Here is a 17,301-nt window from a genome sequence, read left to right on the forward strand (position 1 = left end):
ACGAATCTGCAAGGCTCGGGCCGCGTTTGCTAACTTGAGACACCTATGGCGTCAGAATGGTTTATCCCTGAATCTGAAGGGACGTGTGTGTCAAGCTACAGTACGGGCTGTGAGACTTGGCCTATTCGAGCAGCGGACCTGAGACGTCTTCAGTTTTTCGACAATCGTTGTCTCAGAACCATAGCTCGCGTCGGTTGGTGTCGGCGAATCCGTAACGAGGTAGTTAGAAAGCGTGTTTCGGTTGTGACTGATGTCATGCTGTCGTTGATGATGATTATGAACTAAGCCCGCAGGATCTATGAAATGTCACCAGCTGATCTCAAAGAGCGCTGAATAAGGCTTCTCTCTGCTAGACCGGTATTCCTACTATGGGCGAGCAGTTCTTTGGAGACACAGAAACTTAATCACTGCCTTGATAAGGTTTCTGAACCATATGGAACTATGAAGTGTCATAGAGCATAGGAAAATATAACATTGGTGAGACAGCTGTCATCAGGTTGACCCGACTGAAGTTACCCTGACCTGAAGGATAAATCACTTTTAGCCAGAGCACCAGAAGCCGTTCCTTAGGAAACCTGGCCAATGCGATTAATCGTAGATTTTGCGCTTTTCTATCCTCACATTTCCGATTCTCATGGTGTCTTCATGTTCCTTCCTCAAGAGCAAGCCGGTATTTCGATAGTTCACTTTATCGGAATTCTAACATATATTTCTGCTGTGCGCGCTTACCATTATCCAAATCGTCCATCATTTTGGCGCCAACGATACGTTATTTCTGGATTTTTCTTCCCTGATGGTCTGCTTCTGTAGCGTGTGCCCGAATCGACCTTTTGATGAATCGCCTGTTCGATGTATCCTTTCTCACAAGTACTGTCCCATTTCCCTAGAAGCTGGCCCATAATCTCCCTGTTATGAAACCCTCACCAATGTCACTTCGTTTGCAAAGGCACTAACTGTTTCAGAAGTCCTTACTCTGTCGCTAATAGTTATCACCAGATCTGGACGAAAAAGCCCGCTGAGCACATGTTCAAACACAGTCTGTCCATGAACCTTTCGGCCTGTTTTTCGCGCTGGTTAAGTTTCGTTAAATGAAGGTAATAACGCTGGAAATCTCGATGGCTGTAAGCAGCGTAATGCATGCCTCTCATCCCTCTAAACTGCTAATTTATGGATTGCAGACCTAAAATACCCCTTGACAGGATTATTTTCACAATACTCATCAGTGCGCAAGTTTTTTCAAACAAATATTTCCCTAACTCCACTTTTTCATACCAGTATGAGCCTCCGCAGCTCCTCTCTGGTATTGTCAGTTTGCCTCTGCATAGACTGGAGAAATCAGATCTATTTAGTTCGTTTTTATCTTTGTAGTTTACGAGCTTTCAGAACCTCCAGGCAGGTAACCACAAAATTCTGAGCTTCCTTGGGTACAATTAAGCGAGAAAATTGAGTATCGAAGGTACCTTCAGTCAAAGCCAAGCAAAATGCGGGCGTGACTCTAAATGCAGTCAAGGGCACAAACTGCATGTTTTTTCTATTCTAAAAGCGTTGACAACAATGTCAGTATGCGTTTTGATTACCTTATTCAAGTAGTCCGAGCACACTTTTTCCGTAATAATCTCGAAGTTGCTAGTGTCAAAATTATTGCTAGCCTGGTGGTTGGTCAGAGCTAAAGTCTGCGATACACCCAAATCAGTTTCTAGTAAATTGCCCATGTATAGGTCTACTGTTTCCACCGCTTTCGTCCACTTTTAATGTTTCAGCCGTTCCTCTAACTAACCATTTTGTACCTGTTTTCAGACGGATATCTCGGTTCCAAAAATACCTGCGTGGAGCAATGAGCGTCGTCAAATCGGCAACTCGGGCTAAAAGTGAGTTTGTCTCTCAAATATTATCATCATCATCAACAGCATGACATCAGTGTTCAACACCGATGCTTCACTGCCGTGCAACCATGACTTATTTGAAAGCCTTATTGTAAAGAAAAGAATAAAGGTGGATGGGGGAGGGACTTAGTGGTAGCTTAACACAATCATTCCGAGGTGCCTACACCTCCAGACATTCACTCAGGCAATCTGGATAGAAACTGACAACAGGAACGCCACTGACATCGGTTGGCAGCCATATCTTGTAGTGTCTCCAACCAGGCACAGTGAGGATCACGCGGTCCCCATCCTGGAAGGCGAGTAGCACCGACAGCACCCAAGCGTTTCGTGATCTCCTTCATACTCCTCTGCCAGGTCATGGGTTGGCCACCTCTCTGTTTACGCCACTCCGAATTGGGCATGGAAAACAGTACTCTCTTCGGCAAACGATGGTTCGGCATGCGTAAAACATGTCCCAACCAACGCAGCTTCTGGTGCTGGACACATTCTTCAATGGAAGTACCCGTTACACAACCGAAAACACGCTTTCTAACTGCCTTGTTGCGGGTTCGCCGACACCAACCCACACGAGCTATAGTTCTGAGACAACGATTGTCGAAAACCTGAAGACGTCTCAGGTCCGCTGCTCGAATAGGCCAAGTCTCACAGCCATACAACAAAACAGCCCGTACTGTAGCTTGATACACACGTCCCTTCAGATTCAGGGATAAACCATTCTGACGCCATAGGTGTCTCAAGTTAGCAAACGCGGCCCGAGCCTTGCAGATTCGTGGATTCACCTCATCTGCCACACTACAGTCAGAACTAATACAAATTCCAAGATACGTAAAACGCTCTACAACTTCAAGTGCCCCTCCCTGGATTGTAAGTGGCGTGTTCAGTGACTGGACGTCCACAAGCATGACTTTACACTTTGTGGGTGCAAAGTGCATACCAAAGGACGGGATGACTTTGGTCAGTTCATCCCAGAATACTTGCGCCTTCTCCCAAATATACAAACCCAGTTGACTACTGAGCAGTCTCGGTTAGTTAGCGATGCGGAATATTGTAGCTTTCCAAACGTCTGTTGTCCATCCCTGGCTGATCATGCCAGTCTGGTATTGCACATCATCGGATTGAAATCGGGCGATCGCACGTTTAAATAGATACACTCATGGTTCAGTTCGAGAGGACGGTGTCACTGTTTATCTTGTGCAGTGTGGTATTATAACTGCCAAGTCTGCAAACACTGCCACTTTGTAGTGTACGAGGTTATGGCAAATCATTAACTGTAAACTGCTTCACTATCATCAGCTACAGACCCTGTGTACAATGGTTTGCGCTGTCATAGTTTTCTTAATAATCACTCGTGACTGATAAAAACCGTATGGAGGTTTTGTGGTAGGACTTTCGCATGTCATCGGAAGTTCCGAAGTAGCCCCAATCGCGAGATTAGTCATCGGTCCTAGTCAAATGCCAAGCGGTTCGAATATGTCTTCATGAGGAAATTGTTGTTCATTGCGGTGTTGGATTTCTCATTCTGTCTGCTCGTCATCCGGCCTGTCGACTATGTGCTGGTTCAGATCTTTTTAGCAGTCGCTGCGTGTCTGGTTCAAGTCTCATTCAGGTATTACGTTTTCCACCCTTTCCCTTCACTGAGGAATATTCGAAAGTTCCTACCAAAAAGCAGCCTTTTCTGCGAGTGATTTCCCAAGTAAAAGGAATATAATCCGGATATAAAAACGTTCGGCAAGTTTTTTGATGCTAACTTGTCGAGCACGGGTGCTTGATAGCACACATCCATTTCCGTCTGTTCAGACGCGTTCAATGTGCGCCGGTGGATTAGTGGTAACACGCTCGCCTGATATGTCGGATATCCAGAGTTAAAACCGCGACACGACCAAGCAGATGCACTGCTGGTGAACCGGAATTATAGGGTTAATTGGCCACATCACCCACATCAAGTAGAGACTGAGCCACGTGAACCCTACGATGGATAATGGTCTTAACAATACCACCAAGACTGGGTAATTTCATCGTTCAGCCGTACTTTACCCATCTATCCCTAACATATCCATTTGAACAACAGAAGTTTCCAATTGCAGCACTGCGTGACCGTTCACTGTCTCATCTGGTGAGGCGAACAAGCTACAAGTGGCTAGCTGTGATAGACTGGATGAAAGTGTGATCTTTGCGTGATCTGATCTACAACTGCTCTATTTTGTCAGTGAATATGGATGTGCGTACGTAGTCTATCTCTAAGCCCTCTAGCTCAGCTCGACAAACACGGGGCTGTGTATAGTTCCCGTCTCCTTAGAGTGCAGTTCATGCAGAGCCATACACGGCCTCGTATTATCACCCAAAGGTCTTTTCTGGGAAGAGCTAGCACACCCTGATATTGGCCTAACATACTTTCAGCACATGGCGAATGTTGAAGAAGCCGAGTCCTGCAAAGCCTGGTAACACCATGTTCAATGGATAAACTGTTATCACCAAGTAAGAGGTTATCGCCCGATCCAGGGTTTTTAACTTATAACCTTCGTATTTTGTCGTGAAGATTCCCATTGCGCCACTTATCAAACGAGGACGTATTTCTAAGAAGTCTGAGCCGCGGGTGAAATAAGTATCAACCACAGCTAGCTGAGGGGAAAAGTATGACAGTTGTTCTGAGTGACGGTATGTGACAAGTCCTCAAACATTCCATTGCCGTCGTCGAATTGTCCTCCCTTGAGTGAAAGGATGGACTCGTCTGGTAACGGTAAAAGCGTAGACAACATAGGAGTCGAGCTTGAAAGCATTTACTCATAACTGTTTGCTATAGCCCAGTTACTTTTCAACAGACCGCGAATTTCTTCATTCTAACTAGCCTCTGCAGCTTAAAATCCTGAAAAGTATTGATCTGATGTCTTTCGGGTAACAAACTGACCCTGAATGTGGTGAACCGAATTGATTCAAGGGACAAATATGTCACCTACATATCGGCAGTAAATCTGAATACTGTCAATCATTGAGTTTGAGTTTCATTACTCAACTTTACTCATCATTTCAGCTAGTCTCAGACGGACTAGTGAACCTACTCAGGGCCCAGCTTTCTGGCAAATGACTGGTCCAGTAAGTGAGCATTGTGGAATATAGGTACCAAGTAACCAGCCTCTTCCAGGAAAAGTATATTGAAAAGTAATGGAAGACTAGCGGGATCGTGGCATTCGTCGATATCTGATTTGCTGATACACTGACTAGCCTGTAGAGGTCAGATGACTCTACCGCGACCATCTCCGGACTAATGAATAGGCTTCATGCCACGACTCTTACTAGATGATGGGACCTAGGCCTCTTATTTTAAGATGCACTCCTGTGCACAACCAATTACGGTCAGAAAATAGCATGGGGAGTCTGATCACCTGTTCGACCATGATCTTGGCATCACTCTCCCACTTTACTCCACCAGCCTTCACGTTCTCCAGTTCTATCACCTCGTTCGGTTCACTGGTCGGACTTGAAACGGTTTCTGTTGCCGGAAAATCTTTTGGGAGTAAAAGTGTGAGCTGGGATTTGATGCTCCATGATATATTCAGCGAGAGACGTCCGGCACCCCTATCAACCCACATAAAATGTCCTCCATCCAGCCAGCTTGGTCCCACTTTCACCCAAGCCGAATAGGCGCATTTGGTGATTTGGATTTTCCCTTGTTTGTTTGTTCAATGCTTTTTATGAACCCTTTCCCATTAGTTCGGATTCACACAAAGCGTTGTGACCTTCCCAGCTTCCAATGGAAGATATCTCGATAGCTTTTTTAGTCCAAAAAGTTGAAATTGTGACGCACTTTTCTCGTCATTTCCCTGTCTATGTTGTATTGTTATCTGATGCAGTTTTCAACCAAGATGAAGAAACCTCGGACGAAGATGAAGAGGTGATTGGGAATCAAGGAATACGCGTACGTTAAACCGAATGTTGTTTTATTGTCTATCTTGCTTTTCTTACGATACGGTATGATTCCACCTACCTCTCTCTCTCTCCGGTCGCTTAGTTTTGATCTAACCATACTGATTGTTGTGATCCCTTTAGTTTTGTGCTGCAAATCTTTTGATCTTGGAAAGTCGTATTTGCTCAATTCTGAGTTCACAAGCGTCATCTTTAACATATCCTAAGATGCCATTAGAGTGACAAGCCAGTAAGCAACCTTGTGAACTACACGTTCGCTCTTTTGTGTTTAGACCGATGACGGTCGCCATAATTTCAACTGGCAAACGTCCGAAAGATTTCACACCATTACTGGGAATTATCTCTTCATAGATATTTGATCAGTGGAGAGATGAATGTTTGGGGGGGGGGGGTAGTGATTACTAAATGGGTTGAACCTCTGGCTTTGTATTCATAGAGGATCCGTTGCTCCATGTTTCGAACTCATATGCGCACAGTTGATGATGAATCACAGTAAGAGAGAACTAGCTGCTCACTGCTTCCCCAGTTACGGCCCTACAGCCAACTGAATAAGAAGAAACGGAGCTTTGGCTGACAGCAACAGCGATATCCGGTCACTGTGGTTGACGTTTGAATCCATCAACATCGATGTCATGAATTAGGAGGTCGAAATCTACGACAGGGCAGTGTTAGGGCGGTAGAGTTTGTGCACGTCAGTTTAATCGTCGAGAACTTTGCTACAGAGTGCTGAGGAGTGCTTGACGCTAGGGCATGCGGGACCTGGTGATGAGTCTATTTGGGTTCGTCTCAAACGTGGGAGCAATTGCGCTGGTCCTCCTATTTATTGATGAATACAGATCCGTTGGCGTTTGCAATAACTTTATCGGACCTCCCTTAGACATGTAGAGATATCGGACATTTGACGGTCCTGGATGTCAGTTTCCAAGACTATCGTTTCGTAGGTCAAACAGACCAAACAGATCAAACTATGGCTAACTAATAATAAAAAGAATAAGATAATCGGGGCCTAGCTGCCATGCGACAGAATGAAGAACAGACCAAACAGATCAAACTATGGCTAACTAATAATAAAAAGAATAAGATAATCGGTGCCTAGCTGCCATGCTACCAGAATGAAGCACTAGGGCTGGGATACTGCTAGGTTGCCCATGCCTTGACAGGGGAAGTCGAGAGGCAGAGGTTGGGTTAAAACCACGGGCCTTCCGGTCAGTAAATTCACGCTGTAACCACTGCGCCATCTCGCCCCGATGGTTAACTGCTGAACGCTTATTGGTAATGTAGGCCAACAGTGTACTGGGTGTGAATAGGCTCAACCGGTAATTCGCTTCCTTTCGGGTCTGGCAGTTATCACCCCCGACGTTCTAGATATTCCAGAGTGTTAAACCACAACGGTGATTTTCTGCGACCCTACCGTAGTACAGGACAAAATGTTGGATATTACCAACTTCTCGTGCATTGACTGCTCTCAAGAGTGATGCGCGTCGACCCTACATACACTAGGAGTTAAGTTAGTTGAGTTCAGTCCAGTGTAGATAGTTTATTCTTATCTGGTTTTAAAACAATAGATAATCAATTTAATCTTCTGGTGGTTCTTAGAACCAGTTCCCTGTTGTTCACCCTGTGGTCCTATTCTCTCGGGTTTACACATGAAGCGTCCAGGTCGTTGCGTTTACTCGTAAGGCATTGCCTTCCTGTATGTGGGTTGATTTGTTCAGTTTGATGTCAGGCGAAAGCGAAACCGAAGGCCAGACTGCAGTGTATGGCTCTGTTGGATTATATGTGCCTCGCGATCATCCTTGTTTCACTCGCCATTACGCACACATGTCCCGCTCATCGATTAATCTTTCATACATCATATGTAGCTTCGATCTTCACGACAAGCGAGAGGGCGACGCGAATTCATGCAAATCAAACTTATCCAAGAAATGAAGAACGAACACACAGTAAGTTGATCGACTTTTTTCATACGCGTGACACCACTCCGTGTTTTCTAACACTACGTCATCTTGTGTTCGCCTCCCAACAGGGTGCTGTATGGGCTATGCGATTCTCGCCTTGCGGTCGTCTTCTGGTACGTTGTCGTTCCATTTAATCATGTATTACAGGCTGGTGTGACTTACCTTGGCTTGTGTTCACTATTTCTGACATTCGTACTATGTGACAGTAATGCAATTCCCTTTCTGCGTAACGACCTCATCTAAATCATGCTCCTTTTTCGAGGTCATTATAGAGAGTTATTTCCTTACAATTCCAACTGCCTACCTGTAACATCAGCCACACTCTTAACCGTGACTAATTTAGCCCGGATGGCTCAGTGGTTAAGGAGTGAACTTACTGATCTGAAGATCTGCGGTTAGAACCCGATATTCACATCTCGACTGCTCTGTCTATGCCTGGGTAGCCTGACAGTATCTCGGCCCTCGTGCTTCCTTCGGGTGGCATAGCAGCTAGCCACATCTGAACGGCTACTACTGCACTACCCAGAAGCACTGATTCACTCCTGCGTCCAATGGCAGTACTGCGTCCAGGTGCCTTGAATCAGTCACCTAGGATACTCGTTTCTCATTGGTTTCTACTATCCACCTCTGCAAAGTGAGTACTATCTTGTGTTCTCCCAGCTATCTGACGCGTGTGAACTGTTATCATGTGCCGCGCCTTGACTGAAAGCAACCACCGTAAAATCGGGACCGTTTTCGGAATGGGGTTGTGTAAACCCGAATGCCAGAGCGATAGCACAAACAAATGAAAATAAGCAAAGACGACACCCTGACGGGATTGTTCGTGCCCAATTTATTTGGCGATATCTCGTTTCGCTACGTTCTATCATCGCAATAAACATCTACTGACATTTTTCCGTACGTGAGATTGGCCATTGAACCGGAAAAGGGGGTGTCGAAACAGAAATTACGACTGTTCTCAAGAGTGGGTTTTGAAGGTATTATTTTAATCCGGTGATTGCGATCGAAAATATGCATTGGTTCTACGAGAATATCTCCCTTTGAATGCACGAGGTCACACTCCCTTTCGCCAGGGAGCACCGGGTCTCTTTTAGTTGCCTACAATCTGCAGTACTTGTACTGGTCCAGTGGAGTTGAACTCCACCGTTTTGCTATGAATATCCTGATTCGTGTATTAACGGCCATGAACAATCCCTGGTTAAAGTTCTGGTACGCTGATATATAGTTGTCATTCGTTCCCATGCAATTCCACGCTTACGTTCGTATTTTTCCACAAGCGAGAGTAGGCGTGGTCTGGGATCATCAGACCAGGTAGGTCTCGATTGTCGATGCAACAGATAGTCTTCTCGGTCTCTGTACTCGTACCAGGTTATCTACTTGAAACTTGTGTTACGCGGTGCATCCTGGTTAGAATGCCTTCGTCTTTAAACAGCTGATACCTAAGGAGTGTACTCTCCGACAAAAACTTAGACAAATTTTTAAGTTACTCTGATTCCTAGTCATTTCTCTGTCTGCAACAACTGTTCCAGAGTTCACTACCCGCACTAAGACCAGGATATTATATACCAATCATAACAGCTGACACACGTATGTGGACAAATATCTGGCTTTATTTGAGGTATCTGGTGTATCCCAAGTGTACTGTGCCCTTAGTTCTTGTGGATAGCATAGCAAATGCAACTCTCACTGCTCTGGATGCGTCCAGCATTGATCCCTCCCGGCTACGCCTGTTGCTCTTGGTTGGTTGGGATTGACACGTGTTCCTCTGTTCTACAGGCCACGGCTGGATATGATCGGAATATCCGAATTTGGGTTCTGCGGCAATGGTATTCCTATTTCAAACAGATGCAACAATCTGCAGGTGAGACTATTCACTTTGCATCTGTCGCATGGATTCACATGTATGCGCGAGTTCAGGAGCTTCTGCTTTGTGCACTCTTACACCCCGATTGCTATTTTATGTACAGTAGCCTCCTCCCAACAAGAAATGTCCCATGGGACCACATGTCTCATTATCTCATGAGGGAGCCATTGCATTTTTGAGGAGTACTAAAAACCCGCTTGAAATGATTCTTCGACACGACACGATTCTTCGAGGCACGACCATTATTGACTGATGATAACTACTCATCACCTAGATTGTGTTTGTCCTAGAACATTGGGTCCTATATATTCCGCGCAGGTCACGGTGGAAAACTAACTGAACTCTAACTGAACTCTGAGTCATCCTTTATGTTACATATCCCCTTGAAGAACATCACACTTACTGGTTTTATTTGATTGAAAAAGACCAGGCAGGTAAGAGCCAAACGTCTTGGCTGTGCTGTTTTTTCGATTTGATCAGAGGGAGAGGATTTCTCACTCCCCCTTTATCTCCAGCGAATCTACTGTCACCACCATTGATTATGCAGATGGATGATATCCGTGTGAACCGATTAGGAATACACCTCATCAACTGAACCACCAAGCTCATCTAGGTAATTTGTGCAGTGTAACTGTCTCTTTCTTCCACAAACGGGCGCTGAGTGAGTAGTGTGCTTCTGATTGCGCTCAGAAGCCGGCCGGGCTTCTGAGGTTAGAACGCCTCCTTTGAACGTAGGCACTCTACCCGTTAGATGAGGAGTGCTCTTTTTTGCCAAACTGTGCGAAACCCTAATGTCGCGTCAGGCATCCAGTGGAGTATTCACTCACAGGAGCTAAGCAGTGAATTTAGCGTGTCACCGCAGAGCACTGTAAAAGAGTAATTTCCATTTCGACTGACCCCCTTTCAGTCAACTGCCTAGGTCAAAAGCTGAATGAACTGTCGCAATTTTTATTCGTCGTACCGAGCAGATATTCGTTGCCCATGCAATGCTGTATATACCCTGAATTGTTGTCAAGACTGTCGTAGGGAACTTGTTAAGTAGGTTCCATCCGTCATGACAATGCACACAGATCAGTTTGCTGTTTGCTACCATTAACCTTACGGTTTTTATTTGGAAGGCTGTAGTTAGTGTGTAGTTGTCTTGTAAGCGAGATAGTATGCAGACCGCAACAATTCTCTTTCCGCCTAAAATCGTTAAAATTTCTCAAAACTATTGCTTCTTCAACTGTTGTCCTAAAAGCCGCTACTAATTTACCTCCACTAATTTATATCTCTACCTCATGAAAAATAGTTGGATCCAGCGCTGGTGTTGAATTTGGCGTTGATTCATATGCAGATGGGGCCTACTCGAATCGTTTGGACGAGGAGAACTTGTTGGACTCTATCAGTTTGGCCTCAACTTCTGTTTCCACCGCAGGAAAGACTGATGTGAGTTTTTTTAGTTCGCTTGAAATCGTTACTTCTATGCATCAGGACCGAATGGTCGGTTCTTCTTCACTCAGTTTTTCGTTTGCAGACGGTATCATGTTCCATCCACCCTTTTTGGCGTCTGCTCTTTCAGCGTAGCGTGACTTCGAATGCTCTACTCCCCGGGTATTTCGTGATCCACTATCAGCCTTCCATGGTCTCAGGTGATTAGGAGATCTTAAGACGCTCTCCTTAGGCCCCTACGAACTGTACCCATTGAGCATGTCCGGGTCTGTCATTTTTCACCCACTGACCAAGAACTCGAAAATCTACTTCTCACCTCTGCGTACTCCCCAACGGGCTGTAGTATTGATGATGAACTTCTTAGACATCAGTGGGTGGTAAATTATCGGGACGTCACTATCCTGATGAGTGATTCGATCGACCTACGTGAAGGCCATCTCGGTGGCTGGTGTGGTATGAATGCTGCAAAACCGAACACAGTTATCCCATCCACCAGCGATTCACTGACCGCACTCTGTTCAGCACAGACACAAACGTGCGCATTCCGTGCTGCATGTCCATCGATCACGTAGGTCGACAACGTAGCGTCTAGCTATAGACGGCAACTCTGCTTTTGGAACTTGTGTACCAACTTGGGTCATGTTCGAGTTACAGCTCGTTTCCTCGACAACCAATCCGAAAACCATTCCGCAAAATTATGTCCACTGCCTGTAGTGCACAGTTATCAGCAGCAGCTATCTGAAAAAAAACCGTGAACGCGAAACAAACCTACCGGCCACTAAAGTCAGCACAAAAAAGACGATTCAAAAGTTGGTCCAAAGTCTTCTTGTCCGCCTCGAAACACATCGAAGCACAATTTAACTGGCCGAGGGTGGCCTGCATAACGGCCAGCGCACTACCGTCTCCACAGAAGTGGTCCAAGAGCTGTAAGGGTCTTGACCCACTATTCCTTTTATTTATTTTCTGCACTCATGATCCTCTTACATCCTTTGTTAGCCGCTAAACCTCATGCGGTGACTTCAACCATTGTACACACGTCCGCATTTCACTGTTGTCACAATGAACATTCATTTTGCCTCAGTCGGTATTGGACAGGTCTGCTGTTGCCGCATGAAACCTATGCTTCGGTTTTTACACACCACATTTTCATCATTCATTCACCTCATGTAACTTGAAGTAGATAGCATATGGCATCCTCGGAGCTTCTTATTAATAGTATCCATACAAGTGGTGCACATTTGCATTCGAATTTTTTGTCCCGTCTTGAGAGGCGTCAGTCTTTAACAAAACGTACCAAGGTTTGACAGATCTATCGATGCCGTCTCGAGTTTTAATCCAAAATTACGATCATAATCATTCGCCGCTCTTGAGATGACCTGCTATTTTGTTGCACCGTTATAAAGAGAACACGTGTTTAGTGAGATATGAACTTTCGCTTCGCTCTCTCTCTCTCTCAGCCTATATACGGTAGTGCTTTAGCGTTAGGGTTGAACGAACTGCTAAAGACAACGATGGCGCAAACCCAGTGGACCGTTTCAACACGTTTTTTGAATACACTGCTGGCTCCCAGAGGAGTAAGATCTCTTTGAGGGACAACAACTGTGGATTTCGGTTTGCGCGTTTCCAGAAGGCCCTTAGTAACTGAAGCAGCCGAGTCATCATTTGACCCACGAGCCTCTGTAATTGGTTGCGCTCCTACTGTAGGAACCTACCGCCATGTTTGTTCAGCCATGCGCTCTGACAAGCCGGTCTGTTTTGCCAATCTAGTTGTCTCCGCAACTGCGAAAGAGTTGGCATTGGCCGTGTTGCGGAACATGGATAGCTTGGGATTTCTACTTGGTGGTTGGCTTTTCCACCGAGCTTTGTGAATGCATTGCAAGCTTTTCGTTGCGAATCACGCTACGCAACGCTATGTGTATAAAAGTTGCTGAACTAGTGTGTCCCCCACATTCCAACTACGTAACCCTATTTTACCTCGTAACTGTCTGTCCACTCAACCCTGTCACTAACTTCTGCATGTTTTACTTCTCACGGCTGGAGTGGACATTTTCTATTCATACTAATGTAATACTTGAAGGAGATCCACCAATTTATGCCAATAGTTTCCGTCGTTAGTAGTTAAGCGGAACAACGAGTATTGTCTTCCCTTTTGCAAGACTTTGTCGAGCTATTTCCGGACATCCCTGAAAGCATAAACAATTTAGACGTTCCTAACTTTCCGGCTTTCTTTCAAACTGTCTGCCCTACCATTTCAAGAATGTGCGCGCCTTACAGAGAACAACTTATCTGTAACCTTGAACCATAGAATAGCCCCGATCATTTCGTGTTGTGTTATGGTTCATCCAAGCTATTTGCTTCAAAAAAGGTCGATTTTTCAAAGTTCTCGAAGTTGCCTGGTTTGACTGTTCCTAGTCTGTCAAACCATTTGTCCTTCATCAGCATCTGTCCGAAATACACCGCTTTCAAGACCAAGACTTCCTTTCGCCTCGTAATCGGCCAATCTCATTCCTTCGGAACGTGGAGTATGACGAAACCTTTTTACTACCTTTTCATTGGTTGCAACTTACCATACATCCAAAACCGATTGCTTCCACAAAAGCATGCGATGTGGTAGCCTTATTACAGTTACAGAAAACGAAATTTACATCCTAACTCTGTTCTCTCATTTTTGTTTATGCCATGAGAGTTCGGTTTTTGTCGCTCTTAAAAGGTGTTTCATATACGACCCTGGGTATTTCGCACACTATGAAATACGTCCAGTCATAAGTTCTACATTCTACTCATGGGTGCAGTCGTACTTTATTGATTTACTTGACTCTATTGACTATTTATGTTTCACTGAGAATCAAATGTCTTTTTTGTTTACGCTGATGTAATACTTTGTTTTTCTTTGTGGCAGTTTGACTTACTCTACGAACCACTGATATTCGTAAGCAGTTCTAACACTCGTCCGTCGCGTGACGTACACTCTTTTACGTGCACGTTTTTGGGTTTTTGCTTGCTTGTTGTTGATTCCTTCGAGACTCATTACTCCGCACGTGCACAATAACCATGTTGTAGTGTTAATGTTTCTAGCTGTCGTAGCATGCGCTCACTGGAGCATTTATAGCAACACATAGTTTCCGTTGTTAATGGATTGTTAATACTGTTACACTCTCTTCGTCGTTGTTTCGCTGTTTCCACTCCACCAACTGCGTTCTCTTTGGGTAAGAAAGAATAACAATCGTTCCGCTGTAATGCTTTTTTGGTGCCCAGTTGTCATGTTTTCCGAAGGAAGCATAAGGGCTGAGGTACTGCCAGGTTACCCAAGCCTAGACAGGAGCCGTCGAGATAGGAGGGTTTGGGTTAGAACCACGGACTTTTCGGCTTGCGCCTTAACCTCTGAGCAACCTCGAACACCCTGAATACTCACTTTACAATGTGCAGCACACAGCCAGCTGTCCTAATGGTTACCTTTGTCACAACTACCCATAGGAACTTACTATCTCTCCTATACACACTTCCTCTAAGAGGGGTGCGGAAGCGCCTTTCCGTGCTTACACTTAATGTTAGTACGTTTACGGGAGTAAGCCAACTCATCCTCCATTCCCCTTAACCAGGGATTTTCAGAAGTACACACTAGACACCCCTGTTGGCCGAATTGCTTCTACGATGAATGACGTGATGGCCATCAGGAAGAACACCGGACACTTTTTCATCTTTGATCGACGCGTGTCATACGAGACACCCATTACCTATCCCTATATAGTTCCATGTATCATCTCCCTCCAACTTGTCCTGCTTCTGCTCCGAATCAAAAAACGCTGAGATTTTTGTGGTCATCCGTCGAGACTGTTGTCAAAGGGCCTGGATCTATCTCCAAAACAGACCACCGCGGAGGGCGAGAGAATTTAGTGTCTTCTTCGCACACTGGGAAGCTCTACTGTGGTCCCTAGGGGGCGACGCGCACCCGTAGTTCAACCATTGTGCATTAACTTGGGCCGACCCTATGTTTAGGTCACAGAGCATTGACTGAGGTGTCTGGTGTTCGAATCTGGCCGCTGAATTTCAGGCTTGGTGACCCGAAATTATCTCATCGCTTTGCCTCTTCTGGTTCGCCTAACAGCTGTGTACGGAGGTGAATGGCGAAGCGAACATATCCTCGCACTTTTTCACTTTTACTTCACGACACTTCACGTTCCTGCCCTCATGCATGCATAGTCTGCCTTGTTTATGAGGACCACCAATTTCCTTGCCTTCCCTCTATGCTTGTCATCCGTGATGTACTGCGTCTGTTACATATCTGTAGGTCTTCGATTGAATTGAACTGCATTGTGCAATCCTATATTGTTTTTCCCTGTTTCCGTATTTCACACACAAATCTGCAAATTTCCCGCCTTAACATTGAATATTTTGGAGTCCCAAACGTAAAACAGTACCAGAAACGACGTCCATTCTTTTGCAGACCGAGTAGATTATAGGTTAGCGCTAACTAATCGTATGTTCGTACAATGTGAATGCCCTGTGAGTGCTGTGGGCCACCGATTTGCCCCGTACAAACGTTGTGGGTTTCAACTTTTTGGCTGTCCTCATATGCTCTGGCGATTTTTGGGCCATCACTGAAGTAGGAACTTCCCCCTCGCTGACTGCCCATGATGCTTAGCAGCAATCGCATTCTCCATTAAATGTTGTGCCCGGAATAGATTGGCATGGTTTTGTGTGACAGCTTAGATAACAATCACTATCCCACTGTCTTGGAGCGTCAAGTTGCCCGGCCGCTGGACAGGTTAAGCGTATTTACACTGTATTATTCCTTCACCATATCGTATATGACTTCCGACAGGGGCGATACGGTGTACCTCAAAATAATCATGCTATCCGTCCCAACTACAGGTACAATGGGATGCTGGTCTAAGGAACATCGAATACGGGTCGTTTTCAGCAACTTTATGACTAGGGTGCTGTATCTTATCATCCCTTTTCTCTTGTCTGTGGTTTCTTACTCTCCACGCGTTCGAATGTGTATTCTCTTGGACGGTTACTGAGGATGGGAGTGGACCTCTGCGCTTCAATTTACCCTCCATAACCGTTTTCCGCCAATCTGTTCACTCACGCTTGAAATCCATCCAACCAGAAAGTTGCTATTAAAATTATCATTACAGCACTCCTATCTCGGGTGGACTGTATAATTCTGATTGATGGTGTGAATATCCAGGTTTCATGGTAGGACAAGTCAGAACAGATGGAGCAGACAGAGGGCGAACACGGATGGGTAAGCGGGTGCAGTAACTCTTACGACCACACACAAGCGGAACGGGCATTGTCGCTGTGTGAATGGTGGGTTTGTTTACCCAGACAGTTTAGATCACGCCGACGGAATAGGTGAATGTATAGAGTTATGTGTAGTGCTGTCACATCATAGCCAATACCTTCCGCATTAGCAGGAGAACGTGGCACATTGAGCTGTTGTCTTCCTTACGTCGAACCGTTACCAGATTTCTCAGTCTGAAAACACCGTGAGTCCTCTTGTGATGGAGACGTTCAATTCAGACTAGACTTATGGAAAGGAACCGGAATCGGAGTCACACTAAGCCATCTATCTCAAATGAATGCTTACGACAGTTGAGTTGCCTGGATTGAGCAGAAACCGGCCACGACTAAGTCCGAAGTTCGTTCACCCTTCACTGACGTCATCTACCGTTGAGCACTTTGGCACTCAACCTCTCAGTCGTTCGGCGTTCTCCTATTCACCGAAAATTCTGTCTGCTCCCATCTACGTCCCATATGTGTTTGGTGCTGGTTCCCGTGGTTTATCCTTCGCATGAATCTGTGTAGATGCTCTAGTATAGTAGTTCCGAACAAGATTACCCTAATCATTCGTTGTAAATAATCGTACCCACATGTTCTGTCTATTCCAGGATGGCACGTCGACCTGCAGTTCAACTCAAGCGACTAGAACGGACGGGTACAGTCCTTCAGCAACTTCAAATACCAAGGCTTCGGCCTCATTACGTAAACAGCCCGACTTGGAGCGTGGACGTCGCACGGTCTTCCGTTCTCAACCCCTTTTAGTGTATCGAGGTCATGAAGGTGTGGTCACTGACTTGACGTGGTCGAAAAACTTGTTCCTATTAGCCACGAGCATGGACCACCAAGTCCGTTTGTGGCACATCAGCAGGCGAGAGTGTCTTTGCTTGTTCAGCCATAACGATACCGTTCCAACCATCGTATTTCATCCAAAGGTATGTTTCGACTTCCATGCACT

At 45.4% G+C, this 17,301-nt stretch overlaps 2 protein-coding genes across 2 annotated transcripts in view; one reads left to right on the forward strand and one right to left on the reverse strand.

Annotated features, from left to right (window-relative positions):
- T265_07632 (hypothetical protein) overlaps positions 1-751 on the reverse strand; it is a gene marked incomplete at both ends in the record, with an annotated part of 10,895 nt that extends 10,144 nt beyond the window's left edge. Inside the window, one exon of the mRNA XM_009173205.1 lies at positions 730-751. Coding sequence (XP_009171469.1) covers positions 730-751 — 22 coding nt within the window. The remainder of the gene's footprint in view (positions 1-729) is intronic.
- T265_14341 (hypothetical protein) overlaps positions 1-17,301 on the forward strand; it is a gene marked incomplete at both ends in the record, with an annotated part of 52,230 nt that overhangs the window by 26,570 nt on the left and 8,359 nt on the right. Inside the window, 7 exons of the mRNA XM_009173244.1 lie at positions 1,798-1,868; positions 4,912-4,977; positions 5,732-5,796; positions 7,667-7,747; positions 9,539-9,623; positions 10,918-11,054; positions 16,955-17,278. Of these exons, the coding sequence (XP_009171508.1) occupies positions 1,798-1,868; positions 4,912-4,977; positions 5,732-5,796; positions 7,667-7,747; positions 9,539-9,623; positions 10,918-11,054; positions 16,955-17,278 (829 nt within the window). The remainder of the gene's footprint in view (positions 1-1,797; positions 1,869-4,911; positions 4,978-5,731; positions 5,797-7,666; positions 7,748-9,538; positions 9,624-10,917; positions 11,055-16,954; positions 17,279-17,301) is intronic.

The sequence above is a fragment of the Opisthorchis viverrini genome, assembly GCF_000715545.1.
Source record: "Opisthorchis viverrini unplaced genomic scaffold opera_v5_189, whole genome shotgun sequence".
NCBI classification, from domain to species: domain Eukaryota; kingdom Metazoa; phylum Platyhelminthes; class Trematoda; order Opisthorchiida; family Opisthorchiidae; genus Opisthorchis; species Opisthorchis viverrini.